General features: G+C 41.8%; 1 protein-coding gene across 25 annotated transcripts in view; it reads left to right on the top strand.

Moving 5' to 3' along the window:
• The window catches only part of SPECC1 (sperm antigen with calponin homology and coiled-coil domains 1), a 283,955-nt gene that overhangs the window by 150,671 nt on the left and 107,685 nt on the right, over positions 1-25,599 (top strand). Inside the window, exons 1-2 of one of the 25 annotated variants that reach the window (XM_070563556.1) lie at positions 21,942-22,309; positions 22,620-22,763. The exons of the other annotated variants lie outside the window; for them this stretch is intronic. Coding sequence (XP_070419657.1) covers positions 22,730-22,763 — 34 coding nt within the window. The 5' untranslated portion in view covers positions 21,942-22,309; positions 22,620-22,729. Of the gene's footprint in view, positions 1-21,941; positions 22,310-22,619; positions 22,764-25,599 lie in introns of those variants that run through there. 25 annotated transcript variants of the gene reach the window in all.

The following is a 25,599-nucleotide window of genomic DNA, read 5'->3' as shown; positions in this document are numbered from 1 at the left end:
AGGAGACTGGGATTTCCTCTGTTGAGTGTGTTGTCGAAATGTACTTTAGGTATAAGGTTTCTAGTCTGTTGAATTCTGTTTTACTTTCTTAAAATTGTTAGATGGCTCCAATCAGATCAGACCAGCCTCTGTAGTAGTTTCATAGGGGCAGTATGAAAACATTGAGCATTTTGGAGGTTTCAGTGTATCCTTCTGAAGACTTTGCCAACCCATGACAAAGCACTTCCCCCTGGGACTGTCTACTCAACAGACCGACCATATTGGTGGGTCTTCACCCTTGCTGCTCTGCTTTATGAGACACCATCTCCCCAGTTTGTCCACTGCCTTCCCACTCAGCCTTCAAGGCCCACTGGCATCCTCCTTCAGGTGGATGTTGTATGATAGCTGGTTCTTCTCCAGCTGAATAAGAACCACTTGAGACACTTACTTGTTTTATTCATCTCCATGGCCCCCAACACTCCACAGTAGGCCCTAGCAGAAAGGAGAGTTTTAGTGAATTGATGGCAGCTGTCCCTTGTGTTTTCAGGAAATTTTTGAATTCCTAGGAGGAAAAATAGATTGGATATTTCAAAATTAATGTGGTTGGCCAAATATTTTAAATTGAGATTTAAAAAAATCATTTAACGTTATGATCTTCAGAAAAGCTTGTTTCATGGGAAGTTTTTCTGCATTCCACCACTACAAAGATAACCCAGATATCCTGGGCCAACGACTCCCTGGGGGGCTGGCACATGGAACTTGCCCACGTGCTGTCTCCTTTCATCCTTGTCAGAGAGATGGAACACAGGCCACCATCCCCACTTCCCTCTGGTCTTTCACAACTCATATCTATTAGTGAGTATTCTCTTACTCGTATCCTCTGCCTTTACTCATTTTTTTAACCCTTGCTCTGTTACTTCAGAAAAATATCTTTTGTTCTTCACTCTTTATCTTCTTCTCATTAGCTACTTATTCCAAATTGAAGCTAATTGTGAGTAAGTGTTAAGATTAGGGGTTATGATAAGCCTGGAAAAATAAAGTCATAAATTTTGACCTGAAACTATATGCAATAAAGAACTAGTGCCAACAACCTCCAAAGCTCTTGAAAATCCCCTTTGTTTTATCTGCCAGAGAATTTATCTCCTTGCTCTAATTGGTCCTGCATTTTTCTCCAGCACCAGCAGCCAAATTAAAAAAAAAACCTTGGAAGGTTAAATTATCAGCAGTCTAACCTTCTGATTTATAAACAGATAAACAAAGAGCCCATTCATAGTGGTCGTAGAACTATTATGAAAATTATCTGTTTACAGTTATATTTTGGTCTCTTCTGCTCTCCCTTCAATCTGACTTCATTACAGTGTGCCAAAGTTACATGGAATTATATGCTTGCAAACTAAACGGTCTCTTTTTGCAGGTTAACAATGTGTGTGTGTGTGTGTGTGTTGTTTGCCTGTGTGTTTGTGTTTCCATGTGTGTGTCCCTCACAACTTCCCTGACATCCTGACCTTCTGTGGCATTCTACTTTTGTGCTGTATGCTTGGTAGGGATTTTCAGTCAGTAATTGTAAGTGATTAAGAAAGAAGAAAAAATGAAAATCAAGAGATAACAGTAGTTGAAGCTGTGATTGCATTTTAATGTAAACTGTACATTAAAATGACCTCTTTTTTTCCAATGCTTTAAATTGTATCTTTAATTTTTGTTTTGCGTTGTTTTTAATTAAAACTCCATGCGTACATTAGTTTCTAAATACTTTTAAATCTTCCCCATAGCAGAATAATTGTTAAAGAATATATCGCTAACATTTTGTTGTTGTTTTTCTTTTTATTAAGATTATGATAGTTTACAACCTTGTGAAATTTCAATTGTACATTATTGCTAGTCATGTTGTAGGTACACCACTTCACCCTTTGTGCCCTCCCCCAACGCTCCCTTTCCCCTGGTAACCACCATAAGTTCTCCTTGTCTCTATGTTTAACTTCCACCTATGATTGGGGTCGTACAGAGTTCGTCTTTCTCTGTCTGGCTTATTTCGCTTAACATAATACCCTCAAGGTCCATCCATGTCGTTGTGAATGGGACGATTTTATCCTTTTTTATGGCTGAGTAGTATTCCGTTGTATATATATACCATATCTTCTTTATCCAGTCATCAGGTGATGGGCATTTAGGTTGCTTCCACATCTTGGCTATTGTGAATAATGCTGCGATGAACATAGGGGTGCATGGGACTTTTGGAATTGCTGATTTCAGGTTCTTTGGATAGATACCAGTAGTGGGATGGCTGGGTCATAAGGTATTTCTATTTTTAATTTTTTGAGAAATCTCCATATTGTTTTCCATAGTGGCTGTACCAGTTTGCATTCCCACCAACAGTATATGAGGGTTCCTTTTTCTCCACAACCTCTCCAACATTTGTCACTTTTTGTTTTGGATATTTTTGCCATTCTAACAGGTGTAAGGTGATTCTTAGTGTGGTTTTGATTTGCATTTCCCTGATGATTAGTGATGATGAGCATCTTTTCATGTGTCTATTGGCCATCCGTATATCTTCTTTGGAGAAATGTCTGTTCATGTCCCCTGCCCATTTTTTGATCGGGTTGTTTGATTTTTTATTGTTGAGCTGTGTGAGTTCTTTATATATTATGGATATTAAGCCTTTGTCAGATAAATAACTTGTAAATATTTTTTCCCAATTAGTGGGTTGTTTTTTTGTTTCAATCCTGTTTTCCCTTGCCTTGAAGAAGCTCTTTAGTCTGATGAAGTCCCATTTGTTTATTCTTTCTCTTGTTTCCCTCGTCTGAGGAGTTATGGTGTCCGAAAAGATTCTTTTGAAACTGATGTCAAGGAGTGTACTGCCTATATTCTCTTCTAGAAGACTTATTGTTTCAGGCCTAATCTTTAGGTCTTTGATCCATTTTGAGTTTATTTTGGTGAATGGTGGAAAAGAATGGTTGATTTTCATTCTTTTACATGTGGCTGTCCAGTTTTCCCAGCACCATTTGGTGAAGAGACTTTCTTTCCTCCATTGTATGCCCTCAGCTCCTTTGTCGAAGATTATCTGTCCATAGATGTGTGGTTTTATTTCTGGGCTTTCAATTCTGTTCCATTGATCCATGCACCTGTTTTGTACCAGTACCATGCTGTTTTGATTACTGTAGCTCTATAGTATGCTTTGAAGTCAGGGATTGTGATGCCTCCAGCTGTGTTCTGTTTTCTCAGGATTGCTTTAGCAATTCGGGGTCTTTTGTTGCCCCATATGAATTTTAGGATTCTTTGTTCTATTTCTGTTAAGAGTGTCATTGGGATTCTGATTGGGATAGTGTTGAATCTGTAGATTGCTTTAGATAGTATGGACATTTTAACCATGTTTATTCTTCCAATCCATATGCATGGAATGTCTTTCCATCTCTTTATGTCGTCATCAGTGTCTTTCAGGAAAGTCTTGTAGTTTTCGTCGTATAGATCTTTCACTTTCTAGGTTAAATTTATCCCAAAGTATTTTATTCTTTTTGTTGCGATTGTTAAAATGACCTCTTCTTTATAATAAATTCTGGTATCCAAGCCTTATGCTACCCATTTCTGATACAAAATAGTCCTTAAAGTGTTACAAACACCCCCTTTTCATTCACTGTTTTCCCATTACTCAGGTCGCAACTATCAGTGTCAGCTCTGTTACTAGCCTTGATTCTTGGGGTTCCCTTGGGGCTTTTTGATGGCTGTGGTCAATCCCCCCCAGGATCATATGCTTGTCAGCATTTTGGACTTGCCTCACTTGTCATCTCCTGTCTCTAACCTGTTCCTGCTTACCTAGAAACCAGTAACTAAAGCTGCCAGAACTGTGTCTAAAACAGAGATGCTTCTAATGAAAAGGTATGGAGTTTAGGGCACACATTTTTAGCTTCTCTAGAGACCTCTTCCTGTTCTCTCAGGTAGCTGCGTGGCCTTGCTCTTGGTTAGATAGACTGTTCCTGCACGCTTGTGCGGACGCGCACCATCCTCCTGCCTTAGCCTCTCCTGAGATGCGCAGGCCTCCTCCGTGTCCCACGAACCACACCACACTCCTCGCCTTTACCTGCTGCTCCCTTCTCAGAACTTTACAGCTGACTTCTCAGTAGCTTGGCCGTAAGTCCCATTTTGTCCAGGATAGTCTCAGTTAACTCCCATTGCAGGTCAGTTTACACCTATTATTTTTACCCTCAGAAGTGCCGCCATTTGGAAGATAAATTATCCCTTCATCCTACTCTCATCCTTTCAGGCCTCCTTAGCTTAGACGTCACCTCCCCAGGTGGACCTTTCTTCACCAGCCCAGTTAGGCTTCTCCCCAGGGGTTAAGAGCCGTTGGTTGTTCGTTGTGGCTGCTGAATAGCCCCCACGGCTTGCTTGGGCTGAGCCAGGGTTTGTGAGAGGTAGAGAAATTTAGGCTTCTTTCCTCAAGAGGACCTGTGCAGGGCCAGGCTGGAGGAGGTGAGAGGAGAGGCTCTGTGTGCAGAGGTGTGCAGGGGAGGGATGTGCGAGGGGAAGGTGAGATGAAGCGAGGAGAAAGGGGGGACAAAGTGAGGACGAAGTGTGGGAGAGTGCTGAGGACTTGGCTTTATAGGAAGGCATCCTGATGTGACTGTGTACATCATCCCTCAGGAGAAATTTTAATCTGCCCTGCCCCTCGAGGCTGTGAGAGGCAGATCTGAGTGTTTTAGAAACGAGCCAGGGTTGTGATTAGCCTTGAGGGGGCGGATGCAGGGGGAGACTTCTGGTGAGGCTTGATTATAAACGGATTACATTAAATAAACAAACTCCATTTTCTCTAGGTTATGATGTTAGAAGAACCTTGGGTTCAGAGACAGATGTTCGAGGCTCATTTCTCCTTTTTTGACCTTGATGGGTTCTCATGTTGATGAAATGAGGGCTTGAGCCACATCTGTGACGTCCCTTCCACCTTTTAGAAGAACAGGATTCCTTTGTATGCTTTGGAGAGGCCAGACTAGAAAGCATTCTGAATTTCTACAGAGTACTATTTTTCTTTCCAGTTGCGGGCCAGAAAGGGAAACTACCAAATAAGGATGCACCAGCTACTCTGGGAAACAAAGGGAAACAATAACTAAAACACAAGTCTAGCCTTTGCCCTGGCATGAAAAGAATGCAGACCGTTAACTGACCTAAAGGTTTCTGTTTTATTTCATATTTAGGTGAAATGGTCAGCTTTGACCCTTATGCCCAAAGAAGTTTCTCTTCAGACTTTTAAGATATTTGCATAATGTTGAGATGATTATATTATCCTTGAGAGCGCTGTGGTTGCTTTTACTATAAAACTACCATGCTTAATTGTATATGTACCAGGAGCAGTGCTTGAAAACTAAATTTAGAAAAATTAATCTAGGCCCCCAAATGATTATGGTAGACATTGAATAAACACTCCTATTTAATACCAGCACACACGTTGCTAGGTCGCCTCCCAACAGTTTAGCCATCTGAACATAGAGGAACGGTTCAGTAATTTGGTGATTTCATTCATCGGATGGTACGCAGACCCGTTCAAACTGTAATTGTCAGGATTATTCCCAAGGATGAGAAATGTTTGATAGAGAGATGGATGAAAAAGCTGAGTGCAAAATTGTGTATATACCAGTTCGATTTTTGTAAAAGTATGGTCCAGAGGACACAAATTGGCCAACCTCATTTGCCTTACGGAGCGTCGTGAAGTTTTTGGAGTAAGAATACTTTGTCAGGACCTGAGCTCTACACGTGTCGGACCTCCCTTTGGTTCTTTATTTGCCTTTCACAGACAGTTATTTACCTGTGTGGCTCCACAGGCAGTTGAATCTTTGACCTCTGGTGAAAAAATAATAATGATAAGACTAATTAAAAAATAAGACTAAATTAAAATAAAGATTATTTTAAGATGTGGTAAAATAATTAAATTTATGTACTACACATATATAATGAGGTTATAATTATAATGGATGGTCTTGGTTGCATCCAGGGGAAATAGGCCAGAAACTTGTGTGCAGTTTATGGGGGGTGTGTGTGGGAACAGTACCTGTGAGGGGGTACAGGGAAGGGGACCAAGCAGAGGGAGAAGCTGAAATGGGGTGTAATCGCAGCACCTGTCTCAGTCAGTGTCACGGGGAGCTCGGGCTAGGATGGTCTCCACAGCTGTCCCAAATTGAGGCCAGGTGGTCAGACCTTTGTACCTTCCCCCATCAGCCCTGGGAAGGCTTGCTTTTTCCAGCAGTCTTTCTTTTCCTTTATGAATTCTGCCCTGAAGGGGGTATTCTGATATCCTAAAAGCAAATAAACATTCACTTAGTTTTTTCTTCCTTAAAAAGTTCTCTCTGAAGGAGTTGGCTCCATGACTGACCGCAGGTTTTGCCTGCACACGGACTGGCTGACTCAGGAGGTCAGCATCCGGGCCTGACTCACACTCCTCTGCTTCTCGCCGCCGCCCTCGTCAGGGCCTGCTTCCCCAGGACGTCTGACCAGGGCCTGTAACCACCTTTGTGCCTCAGGGGGAAGCAGGTCACTGCTTGCTCAGCAGAGTAGAGAGTGAGGGTTAGAGGGCTTGTGATACTAATGATATAATAAGAAATATATATTTGGTGCCCAGTCCCTTGGAATTTCTGAGTGATATGGGTAAGAAGAACATCTTTTGTTATTCATAATAAGCCCCCTTCAACCCTACTAGAGTTTATGCTAATGCGGTGACTCTTGGAGGATGGAGCCTGGTTGCCAGAGGAACCAGCCCTGCGATAAGAGGGTTGGAACCTTCAGCCCCACCCCCAGACCTCTGGGGAGGGGAGAATGGTTTGGAGATTGAGTTTAACCATCAGTGGCCAGTGATCTAATCAATCATGCCTGCATAATGGAAGCTCCAGAAAAGTCCTAAACAGTGGGATTTGGAGAGCTTCTAGGTTGCTGAACACATCAAGGTGCTGGTTGGGTGGTGCACCTGGAGAGGGCGTGGAAGCTGCATGCGCCCTCCCATAGCTTGCCCTATGCATCTCTTCCATCTGGCTGTTCCTCAGTTGTATCCTTTATAATAAGCTGGTAATCTAGTAAGTAAACTGTTTCCTGAGTTCTGTAAACTGTTATCCGAATTATCAAACCTGAGGCAGGGGTTGTAGGAACTTCTAATTTACAGCTGGTTGGTCAGAAGTACAGGTGACAGTCTGGGACTGAGCCCTTAACCTGTGGGGTCTGTGTTAACTCCAGGTAGTTAGTGTCAGAGTTGAGTTGTAGGACACCCAGTTGTGTCTGGAGAGTTGGAGAATTGATCAGTGTGGGGAAAACCCCCACATTTGGTGTCAGAAGCTGGTGTGAGTACAATAGAGAAACAGAATTTGTTCTTTTAGGCCTCTTGAAGCCTTGAGCCTCCCCTGCATTCTTAAGCTTGCCTTTGGCAGGAGAGCCCTGGCCAGCTGTCAGTGAAGTGCTCTTTCAGGTGTGGGGTTTCTGCTGTGACTTGTTCACTGTGGGCCCAGCACCTCCAGTCTGGAGCCCCATGGAGAGGAGGGTTGAGCCCCCGGACAGGATCTAGTCATTCCTAGGCTCCTGCCTCTAACAACATCATCAAACTGTCAGAACCCCTCACCTCCAGTCTCTGGTTGGAGAACATCTGCTCCGGGTCAGCTTGGAATTCAGACGTTTGGTAATACGTCTAGGTGCAAATCCCTCCTTATTAATTTTACCTGGTAATTGGCGAACCCTGTAAGTCTTTTAACCTTTTTCTTTACCTCAGATTAATTTTCTCCCATCACTTTCTTTTTGCCATCTGGCTTTTCTGTTAGTGCTTATATTGGATCTTTCTGATATTCCTCTATGTCTCTTAATTAAAAAAAAATTGTATTCATCTCATTATCCTTTTTCTCAGAATTCTGAATGAATTTCCTTAGTTGGTCTTCTGATTCATTGACTGGATTTTCTATAGTGTTGAGTATTTTGCACATGAAAGCAATCTTTCCTGATGCCAAGTTTTCCCTTTTAATGAAGGTGTTTTTCTTTCAAATCTTATTGGAAATATGGATGGGAGACTTTGTAAAGATCTGTTTACCACACTGGCCTTGCAGCGTAATCTGGGAACTGTCACTGATTTGCTCCTGGGTTTTAGTGCTGCTGCTGGCCGTTGGTCACCCACCTCGCTCCCACCAGCACACCTGACCAAAAAGAACACCACTGACGCTGTCTGCAGGTGCTGGGGCTTCTCTCAGCCTGGCTAGCTAGGTCCTGGTGCAGAGCACGTCCTCTGGGCCTCTGCAGGGTGGGGTGGGAGGGTGGGTGAGGGATAGGCTCTAGGGCAGCATTCCCACAGACTTTGTACTTCCCCCTTTGTGGCATGCCAAGGGATTTGAATCCAGGTGTGAAGTAGACCACACAGGAAACAACCACACAGAACATCGAATAGAGAATGTTCCTTTAACAACTTCGTCTGATTTAAACTGTGTTCAGTGCCCTTGGCTTATGTAAATGTGCAAACTCCTGCAAATCCCTCAGTGTATAAGCTTTTTCTTCTTAATATTTAACAGGATGGGCTCTGGAGCCAGAATCCCTGCCTTCTTATCCTGGCTTCTCTGTTTACTAGCTGTGGGATTGTGGGCTAGTTTCTTAATTTTTTGCTTTGTTTCTCTCCTCTGTAAAATGAGGGTAATATCGTTTCCTTAAAGGAGTAGTCAGAACAATGTAATGTCCTTGGAACAATGCCTGGAAGGAGGGAGTAAGTTCCCCAAAAATGTTAATAAATGTTAACAATTAAATTAACAATAAATGTTAATGTCTCAATAAATGTTAACCCCTCCTCTTTTTTTTCCTCCTCCTGCTGATCATTTTCCTACTTCTTTCCAGTCATTTTCCTTGAGGTAGGCAGCATTTCATTTCTCACCAAAGGTTGACAGAGTTCTTCCCCTGCCTCCGCGTCCCACTGTGCCCCGCCCCCCCCAGGGTGCTTTTGGTGTAATCAGGGAGTGTATTAGTTTCCCATTGCTGCTGTAACAAATTCCCACAGTTGCTGGCTTAAAACAACAGATATTTGTTTTCTTATAGTTCTAGAGGTTAGAAGTCTAAAATCAGGGTGTTGGCAGGTCTGTTGGCATTCCTTCTGGAGAGTTCAGGGTGAATCTGTTGCCTTGTCTTTTCCACCTTCTAAAGAGCACCTGCATTCTTCGTCCAGCTTCAGAGCTCATCACTCCAGCCTCTGGTTCTTTCAGCGCGTCTCCTTTTTTTGTCTTTGACCCTCCTGCCTCCCTCTTTTAAGACCCTTGTGATTACATTGAGCCTACCAGATAATCCCAGATAATCTCCTCAAGTCAAGATCCTTAACTTAGTCACACCTGCACAGTCGCTTTGCCGTGTAACATACTCACAGGCTCCAGGGACTGGCATGTGGACGACTTTAGGGGCCTTATTCTGTCTCCCACAGGCAGGAGACGTGTAATAAATCTTGTTATAGCGCGTTCACTCCACCGTGCTGCCCTAAGCGAAGCAGTGTGGAACTCAGACGAGGAAGCAGTGTTTCTTCCTGGGGACGCTGGGAGAGTCACAAAAGAGGGGGACATTCGAGCTGAGTCTTAAAGTATAAAGAGGTCTTTGCTAGGGTTGGAAGAGCTTTTCAGCGGCGGAAACAGCACTTGACAAGAAATGGAATTGTGAAAGGATCCAGCAGTTTTGAGGACTAGATAGATCTTTGATGTTGCCAGAACATTAGGGAGTGATGGTAGGCAAAGAAATGTGTGGGTTAAAACTAGAGTGTGCTGGTGATAATGGGTTTGGAATGTATCCTGTCAAGAGAGAGGAACCAGTGGGCTGTTTTTTTAATATAAATGTTTTGTCTGATTATATAAGTAATACATGCTCATTTTATAGAAAATGAAGAAACTAAAGAAATGTATTCAGAAAATAAAAATCACTCATAATCCTTCCACTCACAGATAATAACTCTTGACATTTCTATGTGGTGTGGTTATTGAGCCTTTGTGTGTGTGTATGTATGTATATGTGTGTGTATATGTGTATATATATAGGTATAGATGCACACACACATACACGCACATATGTACTTTCACAGAGTTAAAACCATGTCATGTATTCAAATTCATCTCTGAGGAAGATTCACCCTGAGCTAACATCCGTTGCCATCCTCCTCTCTTTTTGCTTGAGGAAGATTGTCCCTGAGCTGACATCTGTGCCAGTCTTCCTCTCCTTGTCTGTGGGACGCCTCCACAGCGTGGCTGACGGTGAAGTAGATCTGCACCCAAGATCCGAACCCATGAACCCCGGGCCACCAAGCGGGTTGTGTGGAACTTTAACCACTAGGCCGCAGGGCTAGCCTCTCAAATTCATATCTTGACTTATTTATTTAGCAGTGTCTTATGAGATTTCGTGTCATTAAATATTCCCCAATATTCTTAACAGCTCCATAATATTCTCTCGTATGTATTACCATAATTTACTTAATCCTCCTATTGTTAGATCCAATATTTTTCTGTATTTTAAATAACTCCAGTACATAAATCTGTGTTTAAGTTTCTGAGTGTCTCCTTAGGCTAAATTCTTAGATAGATATTTACTTGGCCAAAATATAAGATTGTTTTGGGGCCAGCCCCGTGGCAGAGTGGGCTGCCTTGGCAGCCCGGGGTTCACCGATTTGGATTCTGAGTGCAGGCCAACACACCGCTCGTCAAGCCATGCTGAGGTGACATCCTACATAGAAGAACTAGAATGACTTACAACTAGGATACACAACTATGTACTGGGGTTTTGGGAAGAAAAAAAAAGATTGGCCCAGATGTTAGCTCAGGGCCAGTTTCTTCTCACCAAAATATAAAATTGTTTATAAACCTCTTGATACGTATTTCTGTATTTTTTTCTAAAAGTGTTATAAAATACGTGTAGCTGTGTAGGAGAATGTTGGTCTCACTGCAGCCTTGCCAGCGTTATTATGATCCTAAATAACTCCCCCTAATTTGATAGGCAAAAAAAGTATTTCATTGTTTTAATTTGCATGTCTGCTGAATTTCGTATATATATTGGTCATTTTTTCCTGTAATTTGTCTATTCCTGTCTTTTCTCAATGTTCCATTGGGGTTTAAATGTTATTCTTTCTTATTTTTTGGTATATTAATACTACCAATCCATTTCTGTTATATTGTTGCAGATAATTTCTGCAGGGTTTTTTTTGGTAAAATATATTGATTGATATTTTTTTTGGAAAAAAGAAGTCTAAAACTGTTATGATGGAGATTTATTTTTTTCCATTGTGATTTCTTACATTGTTTCTAGGCTTATTAGAAAGATTTTTCCCACCCAAAGGTCATGGTTTTGGGTTTTATATTCCATTTTTTAGTATTTATGTCTTTAATCCATTTGGAATGTACTTTGGTATATAACCTAATAAAATGTATTTAAAACCTTTGGCAGTTATTTCAGCAGCATTTACTGCACAAGGTTTCTTTTCCTCACTGATTGGGATTTGCTGTTTTCTCCTGTGTTAGATGCTTACATAGTCTTGGATATATTTGCTGCTCTTCATATTCTCCATTAATTACGGGATTTTAATTGTTGTAGCTATGTAATATTTTAGTATCTGGTAAATCAAGTTTTCTTCATTGTAAATTTTTTTTTTACTCTTTTTTCGTTGTTTATTCTTTCAAATGAGTAGTTGAGTCACTTTATCTGGTTTCCAAAACTTCCAGTGTGAATTTTGGTGAAATTGTGTTACTTCAGGAGAGAATCAGCATGTTTTTCGGTATTGAGCCTTTCCTTCTAGGAATGTGATAAATGTCTTCCTTCGCAATCTTTTATACTCTCTAGTAAAATTTTTAACTTACTTTCTATAAAGGGAGAAATGAATTAAAGTTGATATACTAAGATTGGATGATTGGAAAAATGGTAGTATCACTGAGAGAGAGAGAGACAAAAATCAGGAAAGTCAGGAGGAGAATTTGAGAGGCAACATAATGAATTCACTTTTAGAAATGTTGAGTTTTAGCCCAGAGGCACATCTGAATGGTTCTACTCTCTTCTGTTAAGCTGCTGTTGGTTTGTAGTGGGGAAGAGTGGCTGGTCAATGGAGATGGTCTGTATTATTTTCCTTAGGCTAAATACCAATTCCTCCCCCCCGACCCCCCACCATGCTTCCCTTCCTGTCTAGGAGGAGGGGATAGCTATAATGTATATATTTACAATTCTACTCATTTGCTGTTATTTCTGCTGCCCTGCCCTCAGGTCTCTCTGGAGTCTTCTCTGAGTTTTATCCTCTTAACTGTTCTCTCTCAGGATGACGCTTTTCAAGGTTATGGGGTGAGATTGTCTCCCCCCTAATTTTAGCCGTGCTGGTGTATTTGTTATTTTATTACATGTTGTTTATTTTATTGGGTTTGTGGCTTCACCTGTCTGCTCCACTTTCTTTGTCCACAGGTCCGTTAGCTCTGTTGTAATGACCTGTCCTCACTGCTCTTACTGGTCTACCCTTAAGACCCGGCTTAGTTGTGATCCCTTCCTTGACCGCCTTTCCTGACACTCTGGGCTGGACGCGGTGTTCTTCTGTACTCCCAAGCCGCCACGTTTACTGTTTTCACTCTGATTACTGCCCTGTATTGAAACCATCTCCTTGTGTGTCTGTTACATACTTTCCTACATCAATGCCTCATACCGCAGTGTTTGACACATACACAATATTTAGGAAAGGTTTGTCAAATGAAAATAATCTGAACTATGTTCACACCAGGACGTAGAGATGGGGAGATTCAGCAGCTGGTTGGAAACTTTATAGCTAGAGATTAATATTTAAGAATTGTTCACATGGTGTGGCGGTTTGAAGCTTTAGAATCGTATTATGGAAAAGGATACTGAAAGAGAAGAGGAGTCAGTACCCCCGTACCCTGCCCTCCTCTGGTGTACCTTAGGTTGGAAGTCTGGGTATATGGATGGTGTAGCGCAGGCCTGCTCCCGTCTTTAGGCCTCTGCTTACGACAGAATTGATTTTCAACACAGTAAAAGCCACAGCGTGTCAGGTATAACAGCTCCCTTTCCCTTCCTCCATTCAGTCCTTGAAGGGGTCCCAGTTCCTGAGTATCCAAGGAGCCTGGAGTGGGGAGGAGCTGGTAGTTGGGAAGGAGTGCTTCTCAAACTCTGTGTCTGCTCAGAGACCTGAGATCAGACAGAAATGTTCCCCATGGCTAGGTGGTGGAGGTCCCAGTGTGCCAGTCCATTCACTGCTGGGTCCCAGAATGAAGGCTTCCACGTCCTCCTCTGCGTCATAATTTGCCACTGCCCGAGAAGCACTGATGGGTTTGGGTGTCAAAGGCCAAACCCATATTTAGCAAAGAAAAAGTGAGATCCACTTTAAGGGGGTTTAATAACTTGAGATAGAGAGCTCAAGCTGAACATCCAGAACAAGCGGAACTAAATCAGAGACACAGAAGAAAGTATTCACCAGAAACAAGTAATAGCTCTCAGAGAGTTTTTATTCCTGATTTCAAACTTCTACTAGATGAAATGCAAAGGCTCACAGCCCCTGTTGAGCACTGAATTTGTTTTCTGAAAGGAGCATCTCGTAAAACACAAGGATCTCGACATCATGAGGCGGAAAGGTAAGATGCTTGAGGGACCAGTGCAGGAGATCTAATAATTGAACACTGGGATTCCTAGAAGGGAAAAAGGAACAGAGGACAAGACATAATAAACAAATCAAAGGGGAAAACCTTTTGAGCTGAAGAAAATTTTAGACTTCAGATTAAAAGGACTCCTGGAATTCTGGAAAAAGACATAATTGCTAGACTGCAGCAGTAAAGATAAAAATACTGCCGACTTCTAGTCTTGAAGAGAATCAGGATGGCGTTGAAATGCCCTTGTACTGGCAGCTGGGGTAGTGTCTGTAGGGGCTGCTGACTCTAAAGAACTAAGTAAGTCTGCTATACCCAGCCATATTGGCCCGGGTTCTTACTTTCAGGCCACAGAAGCTGGTTGAGTTGATCTAGAAAGAAGAATCAATTTTTAAAAGATATGAGTTACTGGGGCTGGCCCCGTGGCCGAGTGGTTAAGTTCGAGTGCTCCGCTGCAGGCGGCCCAGTGTTTCGTTGGTTCGAATCCTGGGCGCGGACATGGCACTGCTCATCAAACCACGCTGAGGCAGCGTCCCACATGCCACAACTAGAAGGACCCACAACGAAGAATATACAACTATGTACCGGGGGGCTTTGGGGAGAAAACGGAAAAAATAAAAAAAATAAACTCTTTAAAAAAAAGAAAAAAAGATATGAGTTACTGTAGAATTGTCATAAAGGCTAGAGAGTGAGGCTTGGAGACTGTGCAGCCAGGAACACTGCCTAAAACCTCACACAGAATTGGCTCGTGCTGGACACTGCTTCCCTGTGCATGAGCAGAGACGGGGCATCTTGCACCAGACACACTGGCACTGGAGCCTGCAGCGAGCACCCGGGCCACTGCTTGCCAGGATCTTGATCTTGCTGCAATCACCATAGCTGCCGGCAAGCATTTCCTACCATAGTCCTTGCTCTGCAGCATTGGTTCCTGAGTCAAAGTCTGGGGCAAGTGTAAATAATGGCAGGGTCAAGGGGCAGCCCTAACCGCAAGGGGATGCTGAGAGAGCAAACAGCTGATGTTTTCAGCTTATTTAATGGGAGGTGGACCCTGCTTTCAACTGAGACTAATAGAGTGAGGAAGTCCCCAAGCATAGGAAAGAGAGGTTGAAAAGCTAGGTAGTCAGGAAGAATGCCAGGTAGAAATACTCCTGCCAAGATATCATTGGTAATTGAATTAGTAGAAATATCAAACTGAGAAGGTGGAGAATATAAGAAACAGTGTGAGCAGTGACTCTTGCATCATGAAGCATTGTATGCATAAATGAGGACGCTAATGTGCTCAAATTTCATAGTGTAACTGTAAAGTAGGATTCTTGAAAAGAAGGATCATACTTTCAGGGAAAATCTAGGAAATAGCCCAGAACTAAAAATTCTAGACTATCTCAGCGAAACCCAGGATTGCAGGTGGGGGCATTCAAGGCATTACGTGTAAAATTATTCTAAAATTAATCTCTTCTTTGTTGGCAAGGGATTGGGGGGCATAGTTACTTAATTTTGATGCAAGTTTGGTTAAGATTGTTAGGAATGGCCGGTAACCGCAAACAGAATAGAAAAGCATCATATTCCCAAAATAACAAGGATTGAGGATGATAATGAGGGATAAGCAGGCCGGAAAGGAATAAAGAGAAGCCGTGTCAAATCAGCAAAAGTGAGGAGAGGAAAAAAGGTGGAACAAGAGTTAACAAACAGTAAACAAAATGAAGTGGAAACAATGAAGCCAAATAAACAGCCCCACAATAAATGTTCTTGAGTAAATTCACCTATTAAAAAACAAAGATCAGCAGTGTTAGTGTCAGACAAAGCAGAATGCAAGAATAAAAGCATTGAACAGGACAAAGAAGGATATTATATCCTGATAAAAACCAGAAATATGTAACTGTCATTAATCTTTAAGCAACAAAATACATAGAACAAAAACCGGGAATAAAATAATTTGATTTTTTAAAAAACCCACATTATACTAGGAGATGTTAATTATGTGTCTTTTCTAATTTGACAAGCCAGGCAGAGTAGATTGTCAACTTGGATGCCCACAGGGACCAGTTAGGCAGCAGGAGTATGTGAATTATTGGGTGACGGACAGCGGGGATGATGGGAATTGCACAGTGAACTGGAGAATGCGCGCCTTGCCTGAGGCATTGAGATTCATCCATTTTAAAGCTCTTTGCCAGCCAAACAAAATGTATCTGTAGCTTGCAGGCTGCCGTTTTTCAACCTCTGAAACAGATAAAAAAAGCAAAAATATAGAGGTTATAAATAACAATAAATTTATAGAACAGGGACTACGCATTCTTCCTCTGGATCCAGGAATTGTTTACAAAAGTTGATCATGGGGGCCGGCCCCGTGGCCGAGTGGTTAAGTTTGTACACTCTGCTGTGGCGGCCCAGGGTTTTGCCGGTTCAGATCCTGGGCACGGACATGGCACCGCTCATCAGTCCATGGTGAAGTGGCATCCCACATGCCACAACTAGAAGGACCTACAACTAAAAATATACAGCTATGTACCGGGGGGCTTTGGGGAGAAAAAGGAAAAATAAAATCTTTAAAAAACAAAAGTTGATCATGTACTTTGTCACGGAAAACAAAAAGTAAAATAAAAAATTATGATTTTATATGCAATAAAATCTTAATCCAGTGAAATTAGTGGTAAAAAAGATGATTATGACAAAAAACTACTTTGGAATTCAGAGACTATTTTTTTTACTTTTTAATTTTTTGATTGGCACCTGAGCTAACATCTGTTGCCGGTCTTTTTCTTTTTTTCTTCTTCTCTTTAAAGCTCCCCAGTACATAGTTGTATACTGTGGTTGTAGGTCCTTTTAGTTCTGCTATGTGGGATGCCACCTCATCATGGCCTGATGAGCGGTGCCATGTCCGTGCCCAGGATCCGAAACGGAGAAACCCTGGGCCGCCGAAGCAGAGCGCGCGAATTTAACCACTCCACAGGGCCAGCCCCTCAGAGACATTGTTTTTAAATAATCTCTGCACCAAAAGAAAGTCAAAACAGAAATTATAAATCATCTAGAAATAAATGGAGGGAGAAGAGTTTTGTAGCAAAATCTGTGGAATAGAAGTAAAGCTATACTCAAAGGAAAATGTATAAACATAGGTGCTTTTATTGGTATAAGAAAGACTAAAATATGTGAGTGAAATATTCAACTTACAAAACTAGGGAGGAAAAACAAAATAAAAGAGAGAAATAAATTAATAATAAAAGCTGAAATGATTGAAGTAGAAAACATAAAATGGCAGAGAAGATAATTAAGACCAAATACTAGTTCTTTGAAAAGGCAAATAATGGAAATTATCTCTGATTAAAGGGAAAAAAGAGGAAGAAATATTAAAAATGAGTAAAGTTCTATTGTTACAAGTATGAAAGAAATGAAGAATTCAGTCTATAACAATACATTTGAAAAATGAGGAAATGGGAGAATTTCCCTCTAAATGTAAATTGACAAAATTAGTCCAGAAAAAAATAAAACTTGAAGTATTATCACTGTTATTTAACCTTGTTTTGGTGTTAATGCAATAAGGCAGAAATGTCTTTTGGTTTAAATATTGAAAAGAAAAAACAAACCCAAGAATAAGGAAATTGGTAAGTGATTGTATATAAGCTAAACGTAAAACGAACAGTAGCTTTTTTCTATACTACTACTAACTGGTTAACATTGGAAATTTAAAAAAAATTCAATTCATAAGTGCCATAAAATATCTAGGAATAATTTTAACTAGAATATTATAAGACACAAGGTGAAAAGTATTAAATCTCATTGTTGTTCATAAAACAAGACTTGAAATAATGGAGAAACTGCGTTGCGTTGCAGGATGGCAGATTTAACATTGTAAAGTTGTTAATCCTTCCCAGATTAATACACCTGGATATGAGACTAATTTCTCCACAGAATTATTTCTTAGGAAAAAGGGAAGCGCCTTACATTGAAGCCTCACAAAATGTCATTTTTAACTGGGCATATGCTTAATTACTGTTTCTGAATAAGAAAGTAATATTTGGGGAAGACAGACTAAAATAACCTCTATCTGTTTTAAAGTTTTATAGAGGCCATCTGGTAGAGTTGGTTTAGAAAAAGGGGACAAATTTAAAACAAATGTAGTATTTGTTCTGTGGGGTATGATTACATAGTTACAAATGTTGCATGTTGAATTGAGGCTTTGAAAGATTATACAACAGTACAGTCAGTGATTAGGTTGTAGAGATCACAAATGTATACCCACAGGAGGTTTTTTTTTTTTTGAGGAAGATTAGCCCTGAGCTAACTACTGCCAGTCCTCCTCTTTTTGCTGAGGAGGACTAGCCCTGAGCTAACATCCACGCCCATCTTCCTCTGCTTTATATGTGAGATGCCTACCGCAGCATGGTGTGCCAAGCGGTGCCATGCCCACACCCGGGATCTGAACCAGCGAACCCCGGGCTGCTGAGAAACAAAACGTGTGCACTTAACTGCTGCGCCACCGGGCCGGCCCCAGGAACGATTTTTTTAATTGACCCAATATCATGTAAATATATATTTGTGACTTGGTATGAAATTTTCAGTGACAGTGTGATACTGTTGCTGGATTCAAAAAAGTGCCGAGTCTCAAAGAGCTTAGCTAGTTCTCTGTCACGTTGGAATGCATGGACTAGGAGCAGCTCTAGTAATGATGGAGACAGTGCTGTAGAGTGTACCTGTGACGGATTTGGTAAAACTTTTCTTGAAATATGAGTATAGGATCAGTATTTCTAAATGAATATATTTTATGTAATGTGAGTTTAAATATGTACATAGAAATATAAATGTATTAGTATACATTACATAATGCAGTAAGGCATTATATATAATTATATACTAACATAATATGTAATTAAAGTATATGTTTTATATGTAAATATATGATACTACGTACTAAATTTTTTGCATATATAAAATATAAATTAAAAATAGGGATTTGACTATTTGCAGCAATAAAAATTTACTCAGGTGGGTCAAGAAGCTTGTATTTTGTTTTTATTTTTTGCCATTTTGGGAAATGGGTATCACCTTATCTATTCAGGGTCACTCTCTGTGTTAGGGTTAAATTTGGCTTCAAATGACAAAACCCCCTAAATAATAGTGGCTTAAACAAGACCCCAGTTTATTTCTCGTGTAGAAGTCTGGGTGGGTGGTCCAGGCCGGCGTGGGGCTCAGTGGTGCCTGGGCCTTGGCTCCTGGTGACTTCCAGCTCCACTATGTGAGACCCTGACCTCGTGGTCCAAAGTGACATTTGCATTTCAGACAGCAGGCTGGAGGAGAGGGGTGAGCACTGCCTATAAGGAGAATTTCCGGATAAGGCTTCATCTAGTTGGCCAGAACCTAGTCACCCAGCCACACTCACCTGCAGAAGAGGCTGGAGAATGTCCTTATCCTGAAACGATGGTCCAATGAAAAGTCACATTACTGAGGAAAGGAAAGAAGAAACACTGGGGTACAACCAATCTCTGCTTAATCATATGGAATAATCTGGGGAAAATACTGCAAACTATCCTGATTGTATGGGGTACACCTATAAACGAATAAGGAAAAACTGTGCCAAAGAGGTGGTGGTACACTCAATTGGCAATAGTATGATAAGCAATTCAGTGGCAAAAAAAAAAACAAAAACAAAGATATTGAACATCAGTTGTAATCAGAGAACTGGAAGTCAAAAGAAACCGTTTTTCACCCATCAAAAAGAAGAATAATTTCCAGTGCTGGTCAGGATGTAGAGAAACAGTCACTCCCATATGTTGCTGTGGCTGCGTGAATGATTGCAGTCTTTTTGGGAAGCAATCTGGCAATCACTATTGAGATTGAAAATATATGTTCTTTTTGACAAAGTGACCCCATTTGGGGGATTCTATCCTCCAGAAATTAAACCGTCAATACTTAAGTATGTATTGAATGTAAAAGTTTGTTAGGGGACGCCCAGTGATGTAGTGGTTAAGTTCGTGCGCTAGGCTTCTGCAGCTTGGGGTTCACAGGTTCAGATCCCAGGCGTGGACCTAGCGCTGCTCGTCAAGCCACACTGTGGTGGCATCCCACATGAAATAGAGGAAGATGGGCACGGATGTTACCTCAGCAACAGCTTCCTCAAGCAAAAAGAGGGAGATTGGCAACAGATGATAGCTCAGGGCCAATCTTCCTCACACAAAAAAATAAATTAAAAAAAAAGTTTGCTAACTGCAGTCCTTTTTTTTATAGTGGCCCAAATCTAGGAACAATCAGACTGTTCCTCAGTAGGAACTGGTTGAGTAAATTGTAGTAAATCATTCTTATGAAATATTGTATTACAGTCATGGGCTGAATAACGATGTTTTGGTCAATGGCGGAACTCATGTATGACAGCGGTCTGGGTGTGGAGTAGCCTACACCGTCTAGGTTTGTGTAAGTACACACTATGATGTTCGCACAGTGACGAGAGTGCCTAATGGTGCACTTCTCAGAATATGTCCCCATTGTTAGCAACACATGACTGTATTAAAGAGAACAAGTTGGCTCTGTTTCCACTGTCCTGGAAGGCTGTAAATACGATGTATTCTAAAGTAATAAAATAGAATTCACAAAGGAATGTTTACAGCTTTGTGTCATTTATGCGTACGTTAGGATCCCAAACAAAAGACTAAGCCTGTTTGTATCAACATGGAAGAACACATTCTTTCCTTATCTTGTTGATATCTCAGGGAAGTGGGGCATTTTGATTATTTCAGTTTTAGAGCATTATTGTTTCTATATGCAGAGGGGAGAGTTTAGTGATTAAGAGTACGACTTTGGAGCTCACGTTTCCTGAGTTTGAATCCCAAGTCAAGCTGTATAACCTTAGACAAGTTATCTGGTCCCATCTCTGCCTCCATTTCCTGCGAGCTAAAATATGTATAAAAACACCTGCTACGTGGGGTTTAAATGACGTAATATATGTAAATTATTGGGTGTAGAATAAGTTGTACATAAGAGAGGGCTGTTTTTATTCTTTTTAAACTTAAAAATATTAATAAAGTCAGTCAAGGATAAAGAAGAGTTCATTTTATTCTTTTTGTGGTAAAGCCCTGAACATATTTCATCAGTCTTAGAGCTTGATTTTGAAGAACGGGGTGAAACAACAACATATTTCTCAATGATGTCTTTACTCCTTTGCACGGTACTGAAGAAATGGCACCAGCTTGCCCAAGAAAGTGCAAAACATCGAGAGTCTTGTGTTTGCAGAGTGGACTTTACAGCTGTCTTCACTGTATCTTTGGAACTGGCAAATTGTCAGTAGAATTAACATTGGCTTTCATGTCTCAACATTTCAACGATGAAAACGTCAGTTTGGGAAGTAGAGGCACACAGTTCATGGCTTTATGAGATAAAAATGTCTTGTCATCCTACTGAGGCATGATGAATTGTTTTCCAGAGACAGCTGTGACTCTGTCTTCTACCCCACGTGCTCTTCCACACCGTGACTTTGCCACTTCCTCCATCCAGGTGTCTGAACCTTGAATCTGGGCAGCACTAGGACTGCTTCAACCAGTAGGATATGGCACAAGCGCGCTGTGTGACTGCCAAGGCTGGGTTATAGGAGGCGGAGTACTCCCCTGTCTGCAGAAACACTCACACTTGGAGCCCTGAGCCGTTCCACGACAAGTCCAGCCACCAGGAGACCACCCTGCTGGGGAGGCGGCCCCATAGTGCTCCCATCCACAGCCCCGATAAGCTCCCCTCTGACGGTGCTGACTGTCAGCCATGTACATGAGCCAGCTGGGATGGCCGGCCCAGCTATGTCCTCCGGGGACTGCAGCCCTAGCCACCGTTGGACGGCAACCTCCTGAGAGCAGCTAAGTGAGAGCTGCCTGTCCCAGCCCTTCCCGAATTCCTGACCCCAAAATCATGAGCAAAATAAAATTGGTTGTTTTAAGCCATGAAGTGATGGTGAAACTTGTCCTGAAACAACGGTAACTGGAGCATGAGTGTTTAGGAAATAGCAACTTAACTGTGATGACGTTCGCTCAGTCACGTTGGAAGAGCCTTTACAGAGCCAATCCCAGCTGCTTATTGCATGAAGAAAAACGATCTCATAAATAAGAAATGTTTGCCCAGTTAGGATCACAATTATCTTAAAATTTGGTATTTTCGTCTTTTTTTCATTTAACGTTTTAAGTATTATGTATGTGCATTATATATACTAGATGTATGCTAAACAGTATACATAATTTTCTTTTAATTGTTGCCTAATATCCTCTGCTGGGGTCTGAAGCCTTTTTTCTTTGTTTTAAGCTGGTGTGCTATACCATTTTCTATATGCCGTATTACTCTACCAGGGAACTAACTCGGCGTTGGTCAGACCACATTATGAATGCTTTTTGTTTGATGTCTTTTTCCCAGAATCAACTTCCCTCTTCTTTCAAGAATTCTCCTTGGATAATTTACCATTTTCCCACTTTCAGTGGATCAGCATATCACCTTGACCTCAGGGAGTCAAGGATGGTACAGACTCAGGCGCAGTGAGAAGTGAGGAGACATTTGTTGGGATGCCTGGGAGAGAGAGACTTAGCTCTCTTCACTGGATTTGATGGCGAGCAGGTGTGCGGCCTGGCGCTGCCAGAGCCATCACACTGCCGTGAGCAAGACAGCTTGCTGATGAAGGTGACCTCTTGAGGAAGGCAGGAGCAAGAGGTGAAGAGAGATGGACCGAGAACATCTTTCAATTGAGCTGGACCTGAAATTGGACCCACTCCTAGACTTTAACTTATGTGAGCCAAAAACTTTTTATTTTTGCAAGCTTGTGTTGGGTCTTCTGTTGGAGCCAAAAGATTCCTAACTCGCAGTGACCACATCTGCAGCATTTTCGAGATTCTGGGTAATGTTTCACGGGAACCTTGCTAAATCAAAGGATCTCCAGGGGGTTCATCCAGTGAATGACCCCGGGTCAGACCTGTGAGGCCTCGTGGGAAGGCTTAGGAGTGTTTTGCTAAAGAATAGAAGACCAAGGGGAAACAAAGCTGCTTCAGATATTCAGATATCCTGTGGAAAAAGCAGTACGTTTGTTCTTTGTGGTTCCAGATTGTTTCAGAACTGGAACCAGCGTGTGCCATGTTAACCAAGAGAGAATTCAGCCAGATGTAAAGAAGGATTGTCCAGCTGTTTGAGCTGCTCGGCGCTGGAGGGCACTAATGCCGGGTTCTCTTTCAGTGGAAAGATTCAATGGTAACTGCGACATGAGAGTTTAGTAAATAGCAACAGGAGTTGGAGGCTGTCGTACTACATGTGGAAAAGATTAGGCTGCATGATTTCTCTGTTTCCTCTAGTTCTGAAATAATAGGATGTTTCGCTTCCTTAGGTATCAGAAGTTAGTACTTATCACGTGACCCTTGGGCAAATTGTGAAGCCTCTTAGACTCTCAGTTTCCTTGTCTGTAATGAAGATAATAACGCTTTGCTGACTGATTTTGTGAGCCTCAGATTAATGTGTATGAAAATGCTTTGAAAACCAAAGCACCACACAAACGTAAAGTGCTGTCATAATTTCCTACGTTGTGAACTCCAGTTTAAAGAACGTGGACAATTTCTTACACTTCTTTTTATGTTTTGACCTATGGGTTGTTTAAAAAACATGGAAAAAAGTGATGTTAATCCAAATAAATGGGATTCAGCCTGCCCAGTGCACCTGATTCTCTAATTGCTCTAATCGAAAATTCAGATGAACTTGATGTCTTTTAATGATGGAACCTGGAAGTTGGTTGGTGGTCACTAAGAGAGCTAACTGAGCCCAGTGCGTAATTTTAGGGAGCCAGAGCTAAATTGTGATCTAGGACAGGTCATTGCAAGTTGCATCAGGCCTCACAAATTGGGAAGTTGATCTTTTCCCGTCGCTACTGAAAGGAAGGCTGCACGTGGAGAGGCAGATCTTTTAATTCACTGTCACCTCACTGCCCTCAGCTGCCCCTCATTCTTAGTGCTGGCTGCCTAGAGACCATGGGAGTTCTGGGGGATTCCTGTGCAAAGGTGCCAAGCTCTTGAGTGAGGGAATAAGGATTTCATTTGACCCACTGTGGATGAGGAGGCTAATGCAGCGTGGAGAGTGAATTCTGGGACCCACCATTCCTCTGGCCGCTTCAGTTTCAGTGGAAATCAGGTGTCCCTGCCTGCTTTGCACTTTTCAAGTGGCACGTTGAAAGCTGCCCCTCCAGCACTGTTTTGCGTTTTGGCTTCTGGAGACAGCTAACTGCAGCCGGCTGTGTGGGCGCCTGCAAGAAGCTGGTCAGATGACCATACCGTTCTGTCTTCTCCTAACACTGCTGCTCTGTCTGCTGCCTTATCTTGCCTTTATCCCCGCAACAGAGCGGTCACCGTGCCCTCCATGGGCCAGAGCCCCTTCTGAGTGTTAGGGGTCTTTTGTTCAAAAGCCCCGCCATTCTGGAGTGCTGTTCATAGTGGCTGTGGTCCAGTGTGAGTATTTGGGAAAGAGAAGGATGTAGATTTACAGGTGTTTTAAACTCTGACCCAAGTTGCTGAGCAAGTGGAGTGTGAGCAAAATTTGTTTTGTGTTCTAGTAAAAAAAAAAGACGTAAAATGAAGATGAGACAGAAAGCATTTATCCTGTTAGAAAAGCCGTCTCTGAACGTGGCCTCTACTGTTTGCTTTTAACAAAGGAAGCAAAGTGAGCAAGTAATTTTGGTTCACTTGCATATTTGGATTCTTCTGTGTTTTTCCCTCTGTTTGGTTTACAAAGAGTTTCCATTAACTTTAATATGAGGTATGTGTGAATCTCTAGAAAATACTCCATTGAGACTCCCCGAAAGGCAGTCCAGTGTGGAAAAAGTTCCTTTCTGCTGCAGGCAAGGCGGAGCCGGGATCTGATAACAGACTTAGTTCCTTAGGGCAGTGCTGCTGCCTGCTGAGTTGCCTCAGACTTTTTTTTTAATCTCATTTGTTCTAAGTCCAAAGGATCAGTGCTGCCTATAAAACCAACGGATTGCTGATGTCCTGCTTCCGCACTGTGTTTGCAAACATTTACATTTCTTTTTCTTAATTCTTCTTATCAAAGTAGTATATGCACAAGTTATAAAAATGAAATAGGACAAGGCCCTTCTTATGACAGGGAAGACTACTGCTGCCCTGCACCTTCCCGTTTCTCATCCCACTTCTCACAGGGAACCATTATGCTCATACCGCTCATTTTATTAAATAGACAGAGCAGTTTTAGTACGGCAAGATTGAGCAGGAAGTACAGAGAGTTCCTGTATACCCCCTGCCCCCACACACGCCCAGCCTCCCCCACCATCAGCATCCCTCACCACAGTGGTACTTGTTACAGCTGGTGAACCTGCATTGATGCATCCTGATCACCTAGAGTCCGTAGTTTACCTGGGGTTCACTCTTGGTGTGTAGTCTGTGGGTTTGGACAGATGTATAATAACATGTATCCATCATTTAAGTATTATACAGAATAGTTTCACTGTCGTAAAAAGTCTCCATGCTTGCCTATTTATCCCTCCCTCCCCTTAAAGCCTTGGCAATAACTGATCTTTTTACTGTCTCTGTAGTTTTGCCTTTTCCTGAATGTCATATAGTTGGAATCATACAGTATGTAGGAAAAAACTGGCTTCTTTCACTTAGTTATATGCATTGAAGCTCCCTCTATCTTTTCATGGCTTGAAAAGCTCATTTCTTTTTAGTGCTGAATGATACTCCATTGTCTGGATGTAGCACAGTTTATCCATTCACCTACTGGAGGCTATCTTGGTTGCTTCCAGATTTTGGCAATCATGAATAAAGCTGCTATAAATATCCACGTGCAGGTTTTTGTGTAGACATAAGTTTTCAGCTCATTTGGGTAAGGATCAAGGAGTGCAATTGCTGGATTGTATGGCAAGAGTATGGTTAGTTTTGTAAGACACTGCCAACCTGTCTTCCCAAGTGGCTGTAGCATTTGGCATTCTCACTGGCAGAGTATGAGAGTTCCTGTTCCACATCCTCGTCAGCGTGTGATGTTGTCAGTGTTGTGGGTTTAGCCATTTTAATAGGTGTGCAGTGGTAGCTCA

This window comes from Equus przewalskii, chromosome 10 (genome assembly GCF_037783145.1).
Source record: "Equus przewalskii isolate Varuska chromosome 10, EquPr2, whole genome shotgun sequence".
Classification (NCBI taxonomy): domain Eukaryota; kingdom Metazoa; phylum Chordata; class Mammalia; order Perissodactyla; family Equidae; genus Equus; species Equus przewalskii.
The sequence above is the reverse complement of the archived record's forward strand: the minus strand, read 5'-3'. Positions and strand labels throughout refer to the sequence as shown.